The sequence below is a fragment of the Oryctolagus cuniculus genome, chromosome 10, assembly GCF_964237555.1.
Source record: "Oryctolagus cuniculus chromosome 10, mOryCun1.1, whole genome shotgun sequence".
Lineage (NCBI taxonomy): Eukaryota > Metazoa > Chordata > Mammalia > Lagomorpha > Leporidae > Oryctolagus > Oryctolagus cuniculus.
This window is the reverse complement of record NC_091441.1, coordinates 27,250,081-27,264,941: the sequence shown is the minus strand read 5'-3', so window position 1 is coordinate 27,264,941 and position 14,861 is coordinate 27,250,081. Positions and strand designations below refer to the sequence as shown.

The window sequence follows — 14,861 nt, the reverse complement described above, 5'->3', positions numbered from 1 at the left end:
TAGAAGCCTTTTGAGTTTGTGAACTCCGATCTTATTTAGACAAGGTCATAGTCAAAGTGGAAGTTCTCTCCTCCCTTCAGAGAAAGGTACCTCCTGCTTTGATGGCCGGTTCTTTCCACTGGGATCTCACTCACAGAGATCTTTCATTTAGGTTTTTTTTTTTTTTTTTTTTGCCAGAGTGTCTTGGCTTTCCATGCCTGAAACACTCTCATGGGCTTTTCAGCTGGATCCGAACGCCTTAAGGGCTGATTCTGAGGCCAGAGTGCTGTTTAGGACATTTGCCATTCTATGAGTCTGCTGTGTATCCCGCTTCCCAAGTTGGGTTGTTCTCTCCTTTTTAATTCTTTCAGTTAGTAAACTAATTCCATTTTAATATATATTCCAGTTTTCTAGGAATTAAGTTTCTTCAATCTGATTTCTTAATTGAAGTTGTTTTGTTTGGAACTTTATCAGAAGTTTACCATTAGGGAAAATTCATGTCACCAACTGCATGTGGTGGTGCTATTTGAGTTGCCAATGTAGCACACCTATCTGGAAAGTCAGAATTTGTGGCTGTTTATGATTCTGTGCATTAATGCAGGCATCTAGCCTCTTTATTTTACATTCTAAGTTAATGTGCTTCAGCACTTATATGTTAAAATATACATTTTTTTAATATAAATATTTTCCCCTTTATATTACAGTTGAGACATTGTCAAATTTTAAAAAATATCAGTAGGTTAGAATTTTGTTTCAGCATGGCTGGGGGTGATATAAATTATCTGTTATAAAAATGAAATGTTCTGATAAAGTTGGGACCCCCCCCCCCTTTTTAAAGATTTATCTGAAAGAGTTGCACAGAGAGAGAAGGAAAGGCAGAGAGAGTGAGAGAGAGATATTTTCGATCCACTGGTTCACTCCCCAGTTGGCTGCAATGACTGGAGCTGTGCCAATCTGAAGCCAGGTGCCAGGAGCTTCTTCTGGGTCTCCTATGTGGATGCAGGGGCCCAAGCACTTGGGCCATCTTCTGCTGCTTTCCCAGGCCATAACAGAGAGCTGGATTGGAAGTGGAGCAGCCGGGACTCAACTGGCACTCATATGGGATGCTGGCACTGCAGACAGCAGCTCTGCCTGCTATGCCACAGCGCTGGCCCCACCCCTTTCTGATTATGTACTACTTTTTAGTGCTTTGCACATGATAGATACTGTGTTTATTGAGTTGGTCAATTTATGATTCCCAGATTGCTTTTATATATACTGTTATATTTGATTACCAGAGTAATTCTGTAAAGTTCGTATAGCAAATATTGTTCCCATTTTACATATGAAAATTGAAAGAAATGTTAATATGACCAGTCATACTGCTAGAGCTTTGATTAGATCATGTAATTTTGTTCATGCCAGTATTGTGCCTGTGTCTACTATACTAGGACTTCATCTGTATATCCCTGTGGTGATTTTTTTTTCTTATACAAGGAAATTCTACTGTTGTTTCAGGCACTTGTGGCCAGAGGAATACAACAAAGTCAAAAGAAATATAAGAAAGCTTATTTAACAAAGCAAGGTCATAGGGCAGGCATTTGGCCCAGTGGTTAAGCTGCTGCTTGGGGTACTTAGATCCTCTAAGTGGAGTCCTGGCTCTGCTCCTGATTTGGCTTCCTGCTAAAGTTTATCCTAGGAGCCACAGGTAATGGCTCAAGTAGGTGGATCCCTGCTATCCATGTGAGAGACCTTTATTGAGTTCCTCACTCTCTAGGCTTCAGCATGGTGCAGTTCTTGCTGTTGTGGGCATTTAGGGAGAGGATCAGCAGATGGGAGGTCTCTGCCTCTCAAATAAATAAATCCATAAATTAATGAAAGCAAGGTCATTTTATTAGTGTTCAAAGAAACTTGAAATTAAGACAACATGTGAAATACCATTAGGTACCCTAAAAGAATAAACTTTACAAATGGTGACATGTGATAGTGAGATTGTGGTTACATAAACACTTTATTATTATTTTTTAAGGATTTACTGTAATTCTTTGAAAAAGACAGTTGGTGGTGGTGGTCGGAGGGAGAGGTGGAGAAAGAGATGTGTTCCATCCCCTGGTTCACTCTCCAAATGGCCATAATGGCCAGGGCTGGGCCAGGCCAGTGCCAGGAGCCTCCTCCTGGTATCCTGAGTGAGTGCACTTGGGTCATCTTCTGCTGCTCCCAGGCATGTTAGCAGGGAACTGGATTGGAAGTGGAGTAGTCAGGGCTTGAACATGCGTTCATATGGGATGCTGCACCACCATGCTGACCCCACTCAAACACTTTAAAATGATGACATGATGGTGAGATTGTGGTTAAAATAATCACATTCAAATACTTTAATTATAAATTGGTACAAATCTTTTTGGAACATAATAGTGGAAAATGAGTTCAACCAAAGTATTTGTATGCTTTGGAATTTATTGCAAGAAAATTCTACAGAATAGAAAACTATAGTAGTTAATGCACAGACACTTGCCTGGTATATGTGAGGAACTATGCATGGTGTTAGAAACTTCTAAGGTGAAAATGTGGCTGTTTTCTACAACTTAAACATTTGTGTCAACAATGTGAGACAAATACATAATCAAATAATTAAAATGTTTTCAGCTGTTATAGGAATATGTTTCAAATTTTAGGGAGTTAAGTAGCACACAAGGGAACATACAATAGACACACTTGTGAAGCAATTCTTTGGGATTAAGAGGAGAGGAGACAGTGTTTGGGAAAAACTGATAAATTAAGCTGTACTTTGAAGGTTGGCTAGAACTTTACTCAGTGGATAAATGTGTCTTGATGTTTAACATGAACTAACATCTGAGAGCACATACGAAAAGGGATTTTTTTGGACAACATGAAACACTTACCTGTCCTCGGAACTGGACATATAATAGTGAGTAAGACAGGTATAGTTGCTATGTCTTAGAGCTTTCAATGTAGAAATTTAAATTGTGAAGCTTGGCCCTCACTGATTCCATACTGGTGGTTCTCTTCGGTGGTACTTGAGTTAAGGTTGTAGGTTTTTTTTGGCATATGCAGTGATTTCTCGCATTCTCTCTTCCTTCTTTTTTCCATGAAAAAGTCACCGCTACTTAAAAATGTGATTTCATATACTGATGGACGTGTTTTACTTTCTCTGAAGATCTGGCAGCAGTGGGCTGGCATTCTCAATTGCCACTTCTGGAAGTGTGTAGTAGCTGCCCACTTTGGATGGACAGGCACTTGTATTCTTTAGTAATTTTCTTTTGTTTTTAAGAGAGAGACAGATCTTCCATCCATTGGTTCATTCTCCAAATGGCTGCAATAGCCAGAGCTGAGCCGATCTGAAGCAAGGAGCCAGGAACTTCTTCCAGATCTCTCACATGGGTGCAGGGGTCCAAGGACTCAGGCCGTCTTCTGCTGCGTTCACAGGTGCATTAGCAGGGAGCTGGATGGGAAGTGGAGCAGCAGGGACCTGAATTGGCACCCATATGGGATGCTGGCACTGTAGACAGTGACTTAACCCACTACACCACGGTGCAGGCCTGTAGTAATTTTCTTTACACCTAGCACATGTTATTCATTTATATAGTTTACTTGCCTCATCACAACTTTTGTGTTGTTAGTCCCAGATCAGAGGATTACTTCTGTTCTTTGCTTTCCTTCATTTTCTTTAATGAATTTCAATAGGAGAAAATGCATAGTAAGTTTTAGGAAAATTTCCCTTTAAAACAATTAAACATTTTAGTATTCAGACAATAGTTACTTTCTATTGAATGACATGTACCAGATATTTTATATAAGTTTTCTCCTTTGAGTTCTGTATATGCTCCTTTTATGCCAGGTCATAGAGTTTAAATAACAAAAATGTGGATCTGCTACCTGGCCTGTTTAATTAAGACATGCCCCAGTAGAAGTTGTCACACAAAATAATTTATTTGCAGCAAATCTGGAAACCACAGGGAATTGTTTCCAAAGCCTTGGCTTCCCCAAGCAAGAGGAAATAAGTATGTTTGGCATTAAAGGAAAATGAAGATGGAGGAGGAAAAGTTCTTGTCATTGCATGTTGGGGTGGGTACAAGTTCATGCAGGTGCCATTCAGAATCATGTTCCTATGTAGGGTGCGTATTATGGTAATAAGGGTTAAGCTCCTTCTGGGGTAGAGATCTTAATATTAAAATGAAATGAAGGGGGGCTGGTACTGTGGCACAGTGGGTTAAAGCCCTGGCCTGCAGTGCTGGCATCCCACATGGGCTCTGGTTCAGGTCCCGGCTGCTCCATTTCCAATCTAGCTCTCTGCTATGGCCTGGGAAAGCAGTAGAAGATGGCCCAAGTCCTTGGGCTCCTGCACCTGTGTGGTAGACTCGGAAGAAGCTCCTGGCTCCTGGCTTCGGATCAGCTCAGCTCTGGCTGTTGTGGCCATTTGGAGAGTGAACCAATGGATGGAAGAACTTTCTCTCTGGCTCGCTCTCTCTGTAACTCTGTATTTCAAATAAATAAAAACTAAAAAAATTAAAAACGAAATGAAGGATGACCTTTGGATACTTTCTGACCCCTCTGCACAGGTGTTACCCTGGCTTCAGGGTCTGGACCCATTCAGGGTAGCTGATGATTGCATCTCTCCTGGAATGTGACAGAAACCTAAAGAACAACTTTGAAGAATGGTGCCTTGGAAACATTATGCTCTTTTATTTCTTTATTTCTTTGTTTTTGACAGGCAGAGTGGACAGTGAGAGAGAGAGAGAGAGAGAGAGAGAGAGAGAGAGAGAAAGGTCTTCCTTTGCCGTTGGTTCACCCTCCAATGGCCGCCGCGGCCAGTGCGCTGCGGCTGGCGCCCCGCACTGATCCGATGGCAGGAGCCAGGTGCTTATCCTGGTCTCCCATGGGGTGCAGGGTCCAAGGACTTGGGCCATCCTCCACTGCACTCCCTGGCCACAGAAGAGAGCTGGCCTGGAAGAGGGACAACCAGGACAGAATCCAGCGCCCCGACCGGGACTAGAACCCAGTGTGCCGGCGCCGCAAGGCGGAGGATTAGCTTAGTGAGCCGCAGTGCCGGCGGCATTATGCTCTTGAAGTGGAAATTAGTCCCAATAAAGACTTTTGAACTGCTCTAGGCATTGGCTAGTTCTGTAACTTTATTTGCCCAATTAGTATGAAAAGTGAGATTTTTAAAAAATTTTTCTGTTTGAAAGAGTTACAGAGAAAGGGAGAGACAGAGGTCTTCCATCTGCAGGTTCATTCCCCAAATTGCTACAGTGGTAGGGGCTGGGCAAGGCCAAAACCAAAAACCTGGAACTCCATATGGGTCTACTATGTGGGTGGCAGGAATTCAAGTATTTGGGCTATCTTCCGCTTTTTTCCCAGGCACATTAGCCGGTAACTGCATTGGAAGTAAAGCAGCCAGGACTCAAAACTGGCCCTCATATGGGATGCTGGTGTCATAGGTGGCAGCTGCTCTGCCACAATGCTGGCCCCCAAAAAGTATGATTCTAATCCAGATCTCTGATTCCAAAACTCCCCATGCAAGTAATCTTTAGTTGTCAACATATACTTATTGAGTATGGGTAAATGATAAGTATTCAAAGAGGTGAAAAAGTACTTCTCTGCTTGAGGCTTATAATGAGTTGAACAGACAAGTTTAAATGTAAAAGGAGTAACAATAGAGAGAAGCAAGGGTTAAATACCAGGTTATTGATATAAACACCAAGGAGGCTCAAAACTACAACAGTGGCATGGGGAATAGAAAGGAGGGAGCACAAAAAATGATTAAGGTGAAGACTCTGTGAGGAAATGTGGGAGTAGTGAACGGGGAGATCAGAGATGGTTTGCCATACTTTCCAAGACTGGGTCATTGGATGAAATTGATGCTTTAACAAATCGGGATCATCTGAAGAGGAACAGATTTTTATAGAAGAATGTTGGGTGAATTTTATTCATTTGGGGAGGGGATAAGATTCAAATAAATAGCAAAGTAAAATAAAAGTGCAGTCTGGAACATCATTGAACAAATAATTAACCCATCATGCAAAGGGCAGGCTTCAGCCCTGCTTTACCTTGTTTATTCTTGAGCTGATGGCCTTTTTCCTGTTCCATGTGTGATCTTGAAGTCAAGTAAGCTCTTTAAGGTTTTAAGTGTTGAATGGATTCTTGATTAGTATCCATTTCCTATATTTTAATTTCTTTTTATTAAAGATTTATTTAATTTATTTATTTGAAAGAGTTCCAGAGAGGCAGAGGTAGAGAGAGGTTGGTCTCCATCTGCTAGTTCACTCCCCAAATGGCTGCAGTGGCCAGTGCTTGAACCAGTCTAAAGCCAGGTGCCTGGAGCTTCTTCTTGGTCTCCCATGTAGGTGCAGGGTCCCAAGGAATTGGGCCATCTTCTGCTTTCCTAGGCACATTAGCAGGGAGCTGGATTGGAAGTGGAGCAGCTGGGACTAGAACCAGTGTCCATGTGGAATGCTGGCATGGCAGGTGGCTGCTTTACCCACTACACTGCAGTGCCGGTCCCTCAATTCCTTTTTAAAATAATTGACCCTATTGCTTTTTTTGTTTTGTTTTGTTTTAAAGATTTACTTATTTATCTGAAAGGCAGAGCTGCAGAGAGGCAGAGGCAGAGGCAGAGGCAGAGATGGAGGCCTTCCATCCACTGGTTTACTCCCCAACAGCTGCAATGGCTGGAGCTGGGCCGATCTGAAGCCAGGAGCCAAGAACTTCTTCTGGCTCTCCCACACAGGTGTGGGACCCCAAGCACCTGGGCTGCCGTCAGCTGCTTTCCCAGGCCATACCAGAGAGCTGGATCGAAAGTGGGGCAGCCGAGACTTGACCCGGCGCCTGTATGGAATGCCGGCACTGGAGGCGGAAGCCCTGCCTTCTATACCACAGCACTGGCTCCTTACCCTATTGCTTTTACAGGTAAAATCTTTTGAGGAATTGAGTGGTCTGTCTTTAGAAAAATAATCTTGTTGGGATGGGTTTTGGCTCAGCAATTACTTTATCAGAGTGCCTGGTTCAAGTGTAATCCAGCTTCCTGCTAATGTGCACCTTGGGAGGCAGCAAATAGTGCTTCAGATAGTTGGTTTCCAGCCACCCGAATGGGAAACCTGAATTGAGTTTCATATTCCTGGTTTCATTTGCTGTTGTGGGCATTTGGGGAATGAATTAGTGGATGTAATGTCTGTGTGTCTGCCTCTTTCCCCCTGCCTTCCAAATAAAATGAAAACATTAAAATAATTATATAAAACAACTTTGTTTATGTATAATTCACATAAAATTTTTTTAAAGTATGTAATTCATTGGATTTTTAGTGTAAATGTAGAATTATTTATTAGTGCTAAATTTTTTTTTTGTTTTTTGGACAGGCAGAGTGGACAGTGAGAGACAGAGAGAAAGGTCTTCCTTTGCCATTGGTTCACCCTCCAATGGCCGCCGCAGCCGGCGCGCTGCGGCCGGTGCACCGCGCTGATCCGATGGCAGGAGCCAGGTACTTATCCTGGTCTCCCATGGGGTGCAGGGCACAAGTACTTGGGCCATCCTCCTATTAGTGCTAAATTGTAGAACGTTTCATCCCTTCCTGTCCTAACCCCCACAAAGAACCCATTCTAATTAGCAGTCACTCCTCACTTGACTTCCCCCAATCCCTGGCAGCCATTGCTTTCCTTTCTATTTCTGTGGATTTGCCTCTTTTGGGATTTCATATAAATGAGATTATTCAATATGTGACCTTTTTTGATTAGCTTCTTTTATTTAACTAAGTTTTTTAGGTTCATCCCTAAAAACTGTAGCATCCCAGTAACTGTTGAAACATGTATCAGCACTGTGGTCTTTTTATGACTCAGTAATATTCCATTGTATAGATATACCCATTTAGGCATTTGTCAGTTGATGGAATTTGAGTTGTATCTACTTTTGGCTATTAAGAACAGTGCTGCTGTGAACATTCACATACAGCTTTTTGTGTGTACACAGGTTTTATTTTTTGGGGGAGAATTGTTTAAAAAGTGGAAATGCTGAATCACATGGTAACTCACTTTCATTTTGTGATCCTACCAGGAGTTTGTGAGGGTTCTGCTAATGACTGATGTTGAGCATCTTGTTTTTTTTTTTTTTTTACTTTTTTTTTTTTTTTAAGATTGATTTATTTATTTGAAAGGCAGAGCTAGAGGGAGAGAGAAACAAAAAGATACCTTCCATCACACTGGTTCTCTACTCAAATGACCACAACAGCTGGGGCTGGGCCTGGGCCAGGCTGAAGCCAGGAGCCTGGAACTCTGTCTTGGTCTCCCACATGGGTGGCAGGGTTCCAAATACTTGGGCTACTTGCCTTCCCAGGTACATTAGCAAGGAGTTGGATCAGAAGCGGAGCAGCCAGGACTTGAACTGGTTATCATATGGGATGCTGGCATCATAGCAGTGGTTTAACCAGCTACATCGCAGTACCTGAACATCTTTTATGGGCTCATTGGCCATTTTCTTTGGAGAAATGTCCTTTAGAATCCTTTTGTCCATTTCAAAATTGGGTTGCAGATGTGTGCTGCACAATGTTTTGCCACATTGGACCATGTATACAATGGTGGTGCCATGCGATTGTATTACCGAGGGACATTGTAGTTCTCTTGGTTTCCATAAGTATGCCTGTGATGTTCACGCATAGACGAAATTGCCTAATCACTCATTCTCAGAGCATATTCCCATCGTTACACGATGCACAACTGTGTTTGTCTTTTTATTGTTGCCAGTGGTCTCTTTTAACAAAGATGATGATGTTAACTGCTAAACAGCATTTATACTAGATGCTGAATTTTTACATAATATGTATTTGTGGTAGATTTTTAGGTTTAATGGTAGATTTTTAGGTTAACTATAATTGATAATAATATTTTAAAATGCTAGTTCATATAAGTAACCCTTTTACACAATCTGAAGATTTTGCTTTAAGGTGACTGGTGCACTGAACAGCACTTAATTGAGCATGCCTTTATAATAATGAAAAGACCTAACTTTAGTATTTTTATAATGTCAAGAATGCAACATTTTAAGTCACTTTAGGAAGGTCAAATTTAAGTATGTGCATCAGATCCTTGACTTAACCGAACAAATCTATCTTTTCCCTCAGCTGAATTTACTTTGTGAAATGTGTTCTCATCTTTCTCTCTCTCTCTTTTAGGTTATTTCGAACACCACATGTCTAACAACTTTCCTTGCAACGTTATCCAAAACGTATGTTTTTCACTGCCTCCAGAAAATCAAAATCGCTCTGGAGATTGGAGACATATTTGATTTAAAAGAACAAACTTGAACAAATGGACAATATGTCTATTACGAATACACCAACAAGTAATGATGCCTGTCTAAGCATTGTACATAGTTTGATGTGCCATAGACAAGGTGGAGAGAGTGAAACATTTGCAAAAAGAGCAATTGAAAGTTTGGTAAAGAAGCTGAAGGAGAAAAAAGATGAATTAGATTCTTTAATAACAGCTATAACTACAAATGGAGCTCATCCTAGTAAATGTGTTACCATACAGAGAACGTTGGATGGACGACTGCAGGTTAGTCTCATACTAAACTTTTTCTTTGTCTTCTGTGATGACAGATTAAAAAAAAATTCTGAATTATTTTTCTTAAGTTACTATAGGATACTGTGTATCCTGTACCAAATGCATTATGGAACAACATATAAAAGATGAATCTTTTTTTTTTCTTTTTTCTTTTTTGACAGGCAGAGTGGACAGTGAGAGAGAGAAAGGTCTTCCTTTGTCGTTGGTTCAGCCTCCAATGGCCGCCACGGCCGGCGCGCTGTGGCCGGCGCACCGTGCTGATCCGATGGCGGGAGCCAGGTACATATCCTGGTCTCCCATGGGGTGCAGAGCCCAAGCACTTGGGCCATTGTCCACTGCACTCCCTGGCCACTGCAGAGAGCTGGCCTGGAAGAGGGGCAACCGGGACAGAATCCGGCGCCCCGACCGGGACTAGAACCCGGTGTGTCGGCGCCGCAAGGCAGAGGATTAGCCTAGTGAGCTGCAGCGCCGGCCGAAGATAAATCTTAAAAGTTTTTTAATGTTCTGACTCAGAAAAAGTTCAATGAAGAAAATTTGGAAAATAAAAATAAAAAGCAGAAGAAAACCCACACTCTGAGAGAACTACCTTTAGCACTTTGGTATTCATCCTTGTAGCCTTTTTTTCTTTTCTGATACTGTATCTATGTTTAGAAACAAAATTATCCTTAATCCTTTTATAATTTTGAAATCTGATATCATACATGTCATTGATATCAGTTGTTGCACTTGTCAGTTTTTATGCAGAAGTAACCCTTTTACAGTTTTCTATGATTAAAGGAACTTAGAGAAATTTTGTTATATTTAAAAATTTTATTTCTAGATTTTAGGTGTAGGTTTTGCAACAAATTCATACTTTTTTGCATTTTTAAGACCTGAGCTCAGACCTTTAAATTATAACTAAGTTATTCTAGCTCTCATGTGAGACATAGCCATGTTAATTATTTTGAGCTTTAGTTTTCTCAAAGTAAATTCAGGCTTTATAGGATTGTGGGGATTAAATGAGAACATATATAATGTGCCTTGTATAATATCTGACACATAACTGATGTTCAGCAAATGATGTATTTTTCCTAGGTGGCTGGTCGGAAGGGATTTCCTCATGTGATATATGCCCGTCTCTGGAGATGGCCTGATCTTCACAAAAATGAACTAAAACATGTTAAATATTGTCAGTATGCATTTGACTTAAAATGTGACAGTGTCTGTGTGAATCCGTATCACTATGAACGAGTTGTCTCACCTGGAATTGGTAAGTGGATTTTGCTTTTCTCCTTAGAAGCATAAAAGGGAAAGATTCCAGTACTGGTTTAATTTTTCTAAGTTAACTTATAAATGTAGAAATCGTGAAGGACTTCAATAAGGTTAGAGTCAGACATTTTTTATGAAATACAAGTATTTAAATTTGAACTGAGGACCAAACTTATATTTTGACTTCTAAAACTAACTGTATATAGTTGATATTTTGACCTTTAAGAGCATTGTTTTTGGGGCCAGTGTTGTGGTGCAGCAGGTTAAGTTGTTGCTTGTAATATAAGCATCTCATATCAGAGTGCCAATTTGAGTTCTGGCTGCTCCACTTGCAATCCAACTTTCTACTAACGTGCCAGGGATGGCAGCAAAAAATGGCCTAAGTACTTAGGCTCCTCACCCATGTGGGAAACCTGGATAGATTTCCAGGCTCCTGGCTTTGGTCTGGAGTGAGCCAGCTGATGGAAGATCTGTATCTTGCCTTGTTTCTCCCTTTCTCTCAATCATTCTGCCTTTCAAATAAGTAAATCTTTTTAAAAGACAATATTGGTTTTGAAAAATAGAATGAAAAGTACTGTAGATCTGATTAGTTTATTGCTAGACAGCATTTATTCTGCTCTTCCTGAATTGAAATAATTTATAAAGTTTTGTAATCTCTAGTTTGAAATTGCATCCTGTAATTTAAAATGTAATAGAGAATATTTTCATGGTAATGATTAATGTTTCCTTTTTTCCTCCCCTCCCTCTAAAAAATTAAGATCTCTCAGGATTAACGCTGCAGAGTAATGGTACGTAATCTGTTTCTTGTAACTTTCTGTTTTCTTCCCTCTGTTTTTTTGTTGACCTAGAATTAGTTTGTATAGGTGCCAGTAACATTAACAGGAAAAAAATCTTACTGTTTTGGAAATGTAGGTTTTTTTAGGGGCCGTGCATCTGCATTTAAAACTAGATTTAAACCGGCTGTTGACTCTCTGGACATGAACTGTCATTTGTTAAATAAAGAACTCAAAAAAAATGTGTAGAGTGTACCAAAAACATGAATATAAAGGAAAAATATTTTTTAAATTGATAAAAACTGGTTATTTTGGAAAAAAAATCCACAGAGCCCATTTAAATGGATCTAACCTCCAGTGGTGTTGGATAATTTGGAATCATGTATAATACACACTTTAAAGTTGTCTTTCATTTTATCCCAACTTATTTTTATGAATGATGATGTTGAAATTTATTTAAAACTACACATTTTAGTATTTTTTTAGTCTTGTTACCTTTATGTAAAAAACAAGGCCACCTTACAGCATATGCCAATCAGCTGATAGAATCCCTTTTAAAAAAGAAAAAGTGTTTTGAGGTGAGAAATGAAACAGATAGAGATGTGTGGTTTTTGTTTTCTAGTGTAATATTTGAAAATGGAGTTCTATTAAATCTTTAGGTCTGTTTCTTGGAACTTGTTAATGGATTGAAATTTCTGTAGGAACTAATTTGCAGAGAAACTCTGATACAGAGCCATTATTATAGAAAGATGTGCTGCTGTTCGATTTTTCTGGAGGAAAATCAGTATTGTGACATCTTTTTGTTGCAGAATCTTAGGAGTGGATCAGAAATATCGTGTGACCTTAAAATTTAAGAAGAGCATAGCAGTCTACTTATTTTCATTTTCTACTTTTCCATATCACTAATAATAGAGGAAGACTCCAGTGCTTGTGGTACTTGTTAATGATTAATAGGTTTCTGAGAAAGGTTGGTTGGTAATAGGAGCTGTTGTGATGGGGGAATGGTAGCTTTAAGATTGGTTTCAAGCCCTGCCTCTTTGACACACAGACATTAATACCATGTCTCTTTTCTTTCTCTTTCTTTCTCTCTCTCTCTCTCTCTTTTTTTTTTTTTAAAGTAAATGCTCTTTAGATCATCTTAATTCTCCATCTATGTTTTTGGAGAATTAAAGCATTTAGCTCAGAGGATGTTAGTGGTTGGGAGACTGCAATGATAATTGTATCAGAATCTCCTCATGAAAATGGTTGAGAAGGTGAAGGCTCATCACACTGTTTCCCTATCCTAAAATTACTGTTGTTTTGAGTGCCTGTTGTTGATAGAGTTGCATGGGTTGATTGTCTCCTTAGTGTCTCAAGGGCTGTATTCATGCCTGTGGGAGCTTGCTAGTGGAGGTTATGTGAAGGCAGTTTTGGGTGACAACAGGTACTTTTCAGAGCCTCTACATTTGGACAAAAAAAAGTACATGGCTATATAACTGAAAGTTAAGAAAATGAACAGTTCCTTCACTTTCGAATCGGGGTCTTGTAATCATTTCCAGCAAGTCTCGTCTCTTTTGTGAAACTTTATATGACCACATTGACCTGTATATTTGTTTTAACAAATATTTAATGAGCATATGGTTGAGTTCCAGGGATGCTAAGATAAATAAGGTGTGCGCCCCCCAACTTTGAAGAGCTCATAGTTTAGTAGAGAAATGAAAAAGTAAATCATAGTGGCAATACCATCAGGCAAGTTCTGTGGCCCACCTGCTGGTGGTGACCAAGAACAGACTGGATCAGGCCCCTGGACTTCAGCAGTGGAGAGTGCATTCTTTACCCTTCACAGAACATTTTACATTCATTCTGTGTATGTGTGTTATATGTATGATTATTCTAACATTATGGTTAAACAATAACAGCTAACAGAGTTCTCATTGTATGTCAGGTACTGAGCTAAACAATTTGAGAGAACTGTGTCATCATTCTCAGGAGGGATTAGCCATGCTTTCCAGATTAGGAGAATGGTGCTTGGAGAGGTCAGGAAATTTGCCTGACTGGACAGTTAGGAGGAGCTGGAGAATACGTACTTGCTGTTAGATATTTAAACAAGACAATATTAGGAACACTGTATGCTCCATGAAGGCAGGGATATTTGTATTCCAGTTGCTAGAGTAGCACCCAGAATATAGGTGCTCAATAAATATTTTTTCAGTAAATGAATTTGTTGAATACTAGCCCATAAAGAAAAATACTTAATAGTTTGATGTCTGTTTTCCTGGACTTTAAAAATATATATACCATATGTTTTTTTTTAATTTTATTTTTTTGAATAGGCAATACATGGTCCATAAATCAAAATACTATTTAAAGGTATACAGTGAAAAGAAGTGCTCCCACCCCTGCCCCCCTTTCCCCCTATCTCAGGTAATCACTTTTTATTAGTTTCTGGTGTTTCCTTCCTGTGTTTCTTTATGCAAAAAAGGATACACATATTATTTCCCTCCTTTCTTACATGAAAAGCATACTGTACACACTGTTTTGGACCTTTGTTTTTTATTTACAGTATATGATGGTTTTAAACATTCAAAGATGCATCTGAACATAGGGTACAACAGTGTTTTGTAACTTGCTTTTTTTCTGTTAGCAAAAATTGTAGGTTTCTGTCCTTGTTGATACCTTCAGTTATATCTAAGAAGCATGTATTTTTGGTTATTTGGTTAAAGACACCTGTAGATAACTACCCACTAGAAGTCCCGAACTTAAATTTGGGAAGGTTTAGCCAATGTATTGAGGAAAGTTTGAGGTGTAACTGTTTAAAAGCAGAATGTAGCTAGGACTTGGAGATGTTTTGATTATCCATTAAATGCAGAGTCAGCTGAAAAGAAGTGATGGATATCAAGTTGACCTGTTGATCTGGGTATCATCAAATAAGTAGCTTTGTCCTTATGTGCTAACATTTAACATTACCAGTTTATCAATAAAAAGATTGCAGTCACTACAAAAACCCTAGAATGTCCAGGAATTAAATAAAAATGTCAGGATCCATGTGAATAAAATCATAGAAAATCATAGAATTTTTTTAAAGAGTATAATAAAAGACTGAATAAATGCAAATGTACACACTTTATGTCCCAAACCATTTTTCTTTGCATTATTTTAATAACTTGGCTAACATTAGTGATGAATGGTTGGGTCCTTTTTTTTTTTAATGATACCTAAAATATCCTTAGGTTTCTGTCTATTTTCTTAGGTTTCTATCTGTTTTTTAATGATACCTAAAGTATCCTTTTTGTTTCTATCAAATTTTCTAAAGATCTGCTCTTTGGAGTAT

General features: G+C 39.4%; 1 protein-coding gene across 4 annotated transcripts in view; it reads left to right on the top strand.

The window, feature by feature from the left end:
• The window catches only part of SMAD4 (SMAD family member 4), a 66,392-nt gene that overhangs the window by 13,615 nt on the left and 37,916 nt on the right, over window positions 1–14,861 (top strand). For 3 of the 4 annotated variants that reach the window (XR_007921790.2, XM_051851945.2, XM_051851943.2), the window contains exons 2-4: window positions 9,137–9,521; window positions 10,605–10,779; window positions 11,537–11,566. Coding sequence is in view for 3 of the 4 variants with exons in the window: in XM_051851945.2 (XP_051707905.1) it covers window positions 9,273–9,521; window positions 10,605–10,779; window positions 11,537–11,566 (454 nt within the window). In the remaining variant the exon portion in view is untranslated. Of the gene's footprint in view, window positions 1–6,540; window positions 6,886–9,136; window positions 9,522–10,604; window positions 10,780–11,536; window positions 11,567–14,861 lie in introns of all 4 variants that reach the window. The other variant, XM_051851944.2, reaches the window with a different exon arrangement.